This window comes from Triticum aestivum, chromosome 2B, assembly GCF_018294505.1.
Source record: "Triticum aestivum cultivar Chinese Spring chromosome 2B, IWGSC CS RefSeq v2.1, whole genome shotgun sequence".
Taxonomy (NCBI): Eukaryota; Viridiplantae; Streptophyta; class Magnoliopsida; order Poales; family Poaceae; genus Triticum; species Triticum aestivum.
This window is the reverse complement of record NC_057798.1, coordinates 148364897-148373606: the sequence shown is the minus strand read 5'-3', so window position 1 is coordinate 148373606 and position 8710 is coordinate 148364897. Positions and strand designations below refer to the sequence as shown.

The following is an 8710-nucleotide window of genomic DNA, read 5'->3' as shown; positions in this document are numbered from 1 at the left end:
ATATCCCTTTTTATTCCTATTCATTGCATACCTTATTTATTAGAAGGTCTAATTGCAAGTATTTGCAAGGTCAAATTGTTATGCAAAATTTTCTTTGCAATGTGCATGAATTGCCCCTCCTGTACAATTTTTTATGTCTAAGGAATCTTTTTAGGAGCTGCTAGACATGGCTTCTTTTTAGGAGCACATGCTTGCTGATACGCTATTTTCATCTAGATTTCGTAAAGAATGGCATGGAATATTTTGCTTGGGTTCATTTGAATAGCTGCTTCACATTAAATTTATGCTGCATATTTCATTGGCATATTTCCCAACATGCTAGGTCAAAGGTCCTACCACAAGCCGCATCATTAACTTACAATTTTTTTGTTGCCCGCTTGTGCCTGTATAATTTAAAATTATATGCCACATTTATATAATTGTGTGCATTGTATAGTGATATGAGACGTGAGATTTGTCTGACTCTTGTATGATTAACTTTTAAGGAGAGCATCATCCTACAAAAAAGCCAATCTTTCGAGCTACCCACAATGTGTAAGCAACAAGTATGCGTCTCATCGTTGCTGCCTTGATCTTTTACACAACCCAATGCAAATTCTTATAACCCCTATTTTATCTGATGTTTGTTTTCTATTTTTCTCTTTTATCACATCTGATGACTTGAGCTTTAGATTGGTCCAACTGTCCCTGTCATCAAATATTATGTTTGCGAGATGAACAAGACCTTCGTCACTCCTGGACTGAGGATGTTATGGACCTTAAATACCCTACTACTTCTTAAAGTAGAGTATTGTAGTGACCAGCTGTGACCAATCATGTTTCTTTTCGTAGTACTTCTGTCGCTTCACAAAAATGAATCTAAAGGATCATCTCAATGACTGGTCGAGGACGTGATGGTTAGTCTCAGCACTGGAGATGTTATGAGACAGGTCTGGATGATGATGTGTACGGACAGGAGACCAACGATAACAACAAGGTCAGACTTTGTTAGAGCGGCAGGGACTAGAGAGTATTAGATATGTGTGTTTGCCTTCGAAATTGAAAAGGGGAAACCATCGCTCACTGTCCATAAGCTTTGAAAGGCTAAGGTACAAAATCGTATGTGCATTGTCTACACACAAATCGTTCTATGAAATGTATCTAACGGATTGCCTGCATCAGGTTAATGTGCCCTGTGAAGTTGATCGAGAAGGCAACCTTGTGGTCTCAAGAACCTTGTGGTCAAGTGGTTACCTTAAGTACCCTCTCATGTCACGTCCTTACTACCAGACTTAATGTCAAGCGGTTACCTTGTGGTCTCAACAACGCACTAAACTGGATGATGTTTTGCTCCTATTATGCGTGAATGTTTCTTCTTCCTTTAGTTTGTTATATCATATCATGTTTGAATACGTACGCTAAATATGGCTTCATACTAAATTAAGCATTACCTGGTTGGACACATCGTTGTGACCGGCACCCTCGCGTCAAGGCGCGTTTCCGATCTAGTTAAACAGTAACCTTTCATGCACATCCAACCATACAATGACTCGTAGCATGGGTGACAAATCTCAAAAAGTTTGATGATGCCGGTCAGACCCGGAGACGCATCGGATTAGAATCGGTGCAGCTAGCAGCCTCCTTTTGTTGCCAGAGGCTGGCTGGGCTGTAAATAAGGGCATGGCCAATGGTCCAGCTTGGACACATGCCCCATGATTCCACGTTGGATGAATGCTACCGTGGAGAAAATTGGTAGAAAAGACTATAGCTTGCAGAGGCTTGGTGTAGCTTGTAGAGGAGCTAGCTTCTTCAGCCAAAAAATGTGGTCCTCCATGAGAGAAAGGGAAGGGAGAGAATGTGATGTGAGGAAAAATCGATCTACATGCAAATAAAGTTGATGATAGGAGAGTCATCATGGGACCCGGTAAAATACATGAGACCACCCCATGCGTTGGGTAACTTTTGTAATGCATGTAGCTTCAGATTTTCTTTATCTTGTTGGCAGATGGGGCAGTAGCAGGGTACTGCCTCCATTGTACATGCCCTAATTGACTCGGTGCATGTTCAAAAATGTCTTGTGAGACTAAGCTGGCACCTGTATGGACGTATGCCCAGAATGGCAAAACTAGTGGTTTTGGCAAGCAGCACTTGCAGCAGCAGGCCATCATCACTCCAAGCAACCAATGCAAGCTCTTCTCTCTTTCCTGTGTCCATTTTCGCTGAGATGAGATGCACCAGACTCCGTTTCCAGAAAGAAAGAAAGATGCACCAGACTTGCCTGCACTGTTTCTCCTGCTCTGCTATAGACTGCTACACACCACCATCACCATTTGTTCTGAGCAGTGAGCAAAACCACCACCACCACCACCATTTCCTCTTCTGAGCAAAACCACCATCACCTTTTACCACCTACCAAGGCGCCGGCCGCGCGGGCAGGGCACAGACCGTCCGGCAACGCAATGGCGACCTCCGCGCGTTCCTGCTCCTCCGGCCTTCTCTTGGTCTTCCTCCTCGCCGTGTGTGCGGCCTCGGCCTCGGAGGAGACCGTGCGCGTCACGCCCACCGTGATTGGGTGCTACCCGGCGGCCACCAACGGCAGCAGCTTCAATGCGACGGCGTTCCGCGCCAGCCTCCTCCCGCTCCTCGGCGCGCTCCCCTCGGCCGCCGCGCCGACGGGCTTCGCGTCCCTGCGGTCCGACCGCACGCTCGCCCGCGGGGTCTGCTTCGGCGACGCCGCGCCGTCAGACTGCCTCGCGTGCCTGTCCGCGCTGGCCAAGAACCTGACCGACGGCTGCGGCGCCGCCACCACCCGGCTCGCCGGCGTCTGGAACGACGGCTGCTTCGTGTCGTACGCCGACACCGTCGCCCCCTCGGCCACCACACTGCTCTCCACTGCGCTGGTGCCTCGCAGCGAACCCAGCGACACCAACGACTCCAACGGCTTCATCAACCTTACTCTCGGTGAGTTTCCCTGATCGATCGTTCTCTCTTTCGAAAGCTTGCTCTCAATTTATTCTCGGAGACAACAATGGGCTGCCTGCAATCTTGCTTCTTTTTTCGTTGTTCCAGAACGATGGTACATTTTTTTTTCTTTTTCGAAAAGGAGAACAAATGGTAGTAATACAACAAAGTTTTGCTTTCCAACAGTTCTCCTCTACGCCCTTGTAGCGATGCAGTTCGTCAACCTGATGCTGACAATCACTAATGCTTTCAACTGATCGGTGAAGAGAAGAATGCAATGTACGTTAACGTACCGTCTGTTGTCTATAAATTCGAATTTCTTAGCGGCATACATGTTCGTGATGTGTGGAGTAGAAAAAGTTTTCTTCTGGTAAATATCATGCATCATTTTACCTTTGCTTGCTTATATATTCACATGCTCATGTTGGTTAAAACGACATGTGATGTTAGAAATGGAATAAAACCATGCTCAGTTTTTGTTTGAGATAAAACCGTATGCAATTCCGTTCAGTTTTTCTTACATTTTCCTTAATTATCTCCAGGCAGTCAGCACGCACGTGACAGATCAAACTGCAACAAACTACACTGTGTGTATGTGTGTGTATGTGTTCGCGTGGTCTCCATCGACGAGTTAGGAGCATGCCTACTTCTGTTTCGTTGAGTTATGTGTGTGATGTGAGCATGTCGTGAGTTGTAGTCATTGATTAAGCAGACTTGCAAGAATGGCACTCCGGCCAGTTTGATCAACTGTTTGCTTGCCTGCATGGTAGTAGTTAATTAATTTGTAATGGGGACCCTGTTAATTTGCGGACAAACCTCTGTCCCAAACTAATTTTCATCATATATCAAACAAGGAAACCGGAATAAAAATTTATTTACCGCGCCTACTCCCTGGATGAACTCCCTCGTGGGAATTCCCCTTCCCCTTCCCTTTGGTTACCAAACAGGTTGTGAGAGCCAGCATGTGAACGTGAGACACAACTGCTAGTACTATATATATCGATCGTCTATCGACACGCAGCGCTTGCAGCTGCAGGCAAGGCACGTCATTACTCGCGCCGATCGAGCTACCACCGGTCGGACTTATGTACTAGTCTCGTATGTGTCGAACACGGTGCGTCGGTGCACGTACGCACACGCCGGGTCCAGGGGCGAAAGCAACGCCGACGGACCATGCGCTAGCTGCTTGCCGGCTCGGCTTTTGTGCATCTCATGTATAGCAACCACGGCTCCTTCCTTCGCGCCATGCCGTTGGTGTGCAGCTAGCCTAGCTCTCTTCTGTTTCTCCCTGGTTCTACCTGCCACCTATACTTGGATTATATCGGTTCATGCTCCGTGTCCATGGCCGTGGGGTAAAGAGATAGCAATGACTTCTTGATGAGACGCCCAGAGATAGCAATGACTTTCCAAGCAATGTCTTCTCTCTCTCTCTCTTTCTTTGGAACACCCTTAATTGCTGGGATTAATTAGCTGGCCAGCTTAATTTTCGAGCTACTGGATGTAGTACGTACATACGTGATCGATCTATATGTGTGTAAAAAAAAGTAGGAGGGCGTTGGGTCAATTTCCATGCCACCTCCAGATAGGGAAATGGTGGGTGGTACGCACCACTGGCAGCCTCACAATTAACGTCGATCCTGTCACAGACGCCGGCACAGAACACGCTAGCTGCTTCTGTTTCAAACGCACATGCACTACATCTCAATCTTCGTTTAGTTACCTACATATTCTTCGCGCATTTCTTTTACCTAACTAAGCATCATTACATTTCTTCACTTAGTCAACGATGGTGTGGACGAGACTTTGCGTGATGGATGTGAGTTGGTGAAAGCCGCATTGGACATATCCGCGGGCGCCAGCGGAAGCAAGAAAGAGTAGTGCATGGTAGATCGCCGTCGCTCATGTCCCAGGAAGACCACCGCTCCTCCCCTCCCGTCGATGCCATTCTTGGTGGGCTCAGCATCTTCGGCCGATTAGCCGCTTGGCGGTAATGCGAGGCGGACAACTTTAGTTCCCGGGGCTCCGGCGGCGGAGGTCACGGAGGCGGAGCTGGAGAGCGCCGAGGCGGAATTGGAGACGGTGAAGCTTCAGTTCTAGGGGTTGATGGCCGGAGGACCTGATGTCGGCGATCATTTAGATTAGGTATTAATTATACTCCAGAGCCTGCCTAGGACCGCTTTGATGTATTGTAATCAAATATGTCATGTTTATATGAAATCCGTATTGTTTATATGAAATCAGGCCATGTTTATATGAAATCCGAACTTGTTTGAATGAATCTCGTCCGGTTGATTTGAGTTGTTATGAAAATGAATACGGCCAGCGTTGGATGGCTGCCTTATGTGTCCGTGTCCACGGACCGGTTCTCCTGTGCATGGACGGATGCAGAATATTTTTTTTACAGGTTGCCGTTGGAGATGCCCTAATGCAAGTTGAAGGTATCTCTCTGCTTTCCTTTCCGTGCGTGTGCATGAGCATCCGACCCCGCACATCGTTTCTCTGCAACCACACACACTATACGTGGAACTAATTATATTTTTGAGGGAAAGACGCGGAACTAATGAGCAGGCAGTACAAGGCGGCGAACGTCGATCGGGCTCAGCCCACTAGCCATGTATCTCAATGAAATGATACTACTAGCCATGTATCTCAATGAAATGATACTACTAGCCATGTATCTTTTTATTTTGAGTTGATGATTGTTTCTTGAGGTAGCTACCTGCTTATTTCAAGCGGTAACTAGCCATGTATCTGAAATGCATAAAACAACATCTGAAATTTTTGTGCATCAATAATTCAGATCGGCAACAAAATTATATATGATGTTTTTTATAATACACGCACTAAAAAAATAAAAACAAAGGTATTGGTCTCATGTTTTTTGTACCGGTCCCATCGCTGTTTGATACTTTTGATTGCTCCTGTTGCTACGTGAGGATGAAGATCACCACATATTACATCTGAACTGAAGTATTCATTTTCTTTTTCGCGGGACAGAGCTGAAGCAATCATTGTAACAGTCGTCGGACTACATCACACGATCGTCGCGAAATAATAGTCGAACCATGCACATGATCCAAGCGTACGTACAACGACACGTAGTGAGTGTGGCAAAGTTGAAAAAGTTTGTTCGCTGCCAGACCGATACTTGCATCGATCGGAGAAGCGAGCGGCCCCGTCATCAGTCGTTTAGTGCCGAATCGTTCATGGCAAAGGCTGGCTATGATCGACCGAATTGGTGCAAAGAGTTTGGTGGCCTTGTGCAATAATATCCGGAGATAGCAAAGGAGCGGGGTCTCCTTTTCTTTCTTGGTAAAAGAAAAGAGGCTGGGAGGCCTCACAGTGACAGTGACAGGTCACTCAGTTGCTAGCATCCATTCACATGCATATGCATATGCATTGCATTGCATTGCATTGCATTGCATTGCATTGCATTGCATTGCATTGCATTGCATTGCATTGCATTGCATTGCATTGCATCCATGCTTGGGCAAAGCCTTTGCCTTTGCGCGCAAGTACGTACTCCTAGCTGAGCTAGCTCTCTTCCCTCAAAAAAAGAAGAGAAAAAGCTAAGCTAGCTCTCCATCCTTGCATCGACATGAGTCACGTAACCACACTCGGAGTACATGCGCGATTGCGCGCTGGAGATGCACGGTGAGGTGATATGTCCACTATATACAGAAGAGACTGACAATGCAGCAGCAACAAACATGGCACAACGCACAACTGTAAAACAGCTCCTGCTTGCTAGTATTAAGTTATCGCCAAATTAAGTAGATCGACGGAGAAACAAACACACCGGCCGGAGCCGGAGACCGATTATTACAAACATATTACATATGTGTACGTGCATGCAGTGAACAACACATGCTAGAGAAACTCTAGATCGAGTACGTAGTAGTCGCAGAGACCATGCAATGCCTGCTAGTACATAACATACCGTACCAATACATACCATGCCTGCAGCTAATTAAGCTCTCATCGAATGACCAGACACACGCAACGCAACACTCCATAGTACTTAGCTTGCACGCCTCCATCCAGGGAAGGCCCTGGACCCGGCCGATCCTGACCTCAGACCGCCGCGCCGCCTGCGCCTCCCGCTCCTTGCTCCAGATCGCCGCCCCTGCAAGCCCGGATCTTGTCCGTGATAAAGTGGTCGATGAGGTCGAGGATCCGCGCGATGCCCAGCATCGCGGGGATGGCCACCATGCCGTACACAAAGCCCTCGAGAAAACACTTGTCGCAAGGACTCATGGCTAGATTAGCTTACGTGGTTGAGTGGAAAGAGGCGGGGCCGGGGTGGAAGAAAGGAGCGATCCCGAGACGGAGGGGTTACTTATAGGGCAGCACTCTGCGCCGGTACGCTGGCCCAAAGTTTGGGCCGGTCCAACCCTGGCCGTTAGATGCGCCCCCACATAGCCGTCAGATCGCGCTTCCCCCCAGCGCTTGTCACCCTGTCACGATTTCAGATCTGAGGAAAAGCACCACCGCAGGTCATGGCGGCCGCCCCCATCGCCGTGTCGCGCAGCGCACCGTCACCCTCCCCCGTTTGCCCTCACCGCCGATAGTCACCATCGTGCTCCATGGCAACGCTCGCCATCGATGCTCACAAACAAAAAAGGTTGTCGGAAAAAGATGCTCTGTATTGCCACCCCTGTTGAATCAATCGAAAAACCTTGTTCCAGCAAATTAAAAATAAGGTTGTAGCAAAAAATCGTTCGTCTAGCAAAGAACGAAAAAGATACTCTGGTGGAAGCATTTTTTGGAGCTGGTTCTAGCAAAATGATTCATCGCTTCCAGCAAACCTGGTTTTGGTTGCAGCAGCACCCCGCCCCTCTGCACAAACTTGTCGTGGTAACCCTGCAGCTCACCGTGCTCACCCTACAACTCGCCGCGGTCGCCGGTTCCAGCAAAAACCAGGTACGGTTGCAGCTCCTGCATCAATGGTTGTTGCATCTATGTGCTCCAGCAAACTAAAAGGGCCGATGGTAGCAAAAGATGCAAGTTGGGGGGTTGGTTCCAGCAAATCAGATGCACGGTGGTAGCAAAAATTGATGCTGGTACCGGCAAAATACAAAAGAGTGGTAGTAAAAAATGCAAAAGGGGCACTAGTTTCAGCAAAAAATTGAAAACACCGATAGAAGCAAAAAATTGTGCGGGATCCAGCATCTGGCCACCATGGTTGTAGCACTCGCCAGCATCCGGCACGGTTCCAGCTTTTCTAGGCCACGGTTGCAGCTCCGCCTGGCCGCGGTTCCAGCATCCCACCAGGTCGGTACCAGGTCGGTCGTAGCATCCTGCCGTCGCTGCCGTCGCACTGATCTATGTCTAGCCATGGCGCACTGCATATAGCAGCTTCCGGTGAGGCCGGTTCCAGCTCCGGCCATGGCTGGTTGCAGCATCAGAGATGCCGGCAGCAGACCGCGGCGAGCGCGTCAAGCAGACGCATCCCTAGCTCCCTGCCGACAAAAAGCATCTACCGCCTCACAAACTCGCATATCTCCGCAACCCTTGCAGCTCCCCATGTCTCCCAGTGTTCCACACGACGCGGTAGCAGAGAGAGCGTCGGTGAGTGGTGGTTTTGACGGGATTAATGGGCGCGGTGGCCACCGGCGGTAGCAAAGGAGTCGAAGGAGAGAGCGACGCAATGGGATGGGGATTTCTTCGGCTGGCTTTGGCTTTGTCTCGAGAAGATAAGGTAGTGAGATAAGGATAGAAACGATGCCACTATGACGCGTGGGACCACGTGTGAAGCTAGCGTGCAGGA

General features: G+C 48.6%; 1 protein-coding gene and 1 long non-coding RNA gene across 2 annotated transcripts; one reads left to right on the top strand and one right to left on the bottom strand.

Annotated features, from left to right (window-relative positions):
• Positions 1-2206: 2206 nt before the first annotated feature.
• On the top strand, positions 2207-4021 carry LOC123040873 (uncharacterized). Its single transcript, XM_044463605.1, has 3 exons — positions 2207-2940; positions 3127-3219; positions 3483-4021. Exons 1-2 carry the CDS (start codon positions 2439-2441, stop codon positions 3195-3197), a joined length of 573 nt encoding a protein of 190 aa, XP_044319540.1. The 5' UTR covers positions 2207-2438; the 3' UTR covers positions 3198-3219; positions 3483-4021.
• A 2672-nt stretch (positions 4022-6693) lies between these two features.
• On the bottom strand, positions 6694-8710 carry LOC123040872 (uncharacterized). The gene is made up of 2 exons (XR_006418306.1): positions 7214-8710; positions 6694-7066 (listed from the first exon to the last, which is right to left on the bottom strand). It is a non-coding gene; the product is annotated as an uncharacterized lncRNA (long non-coding RNA).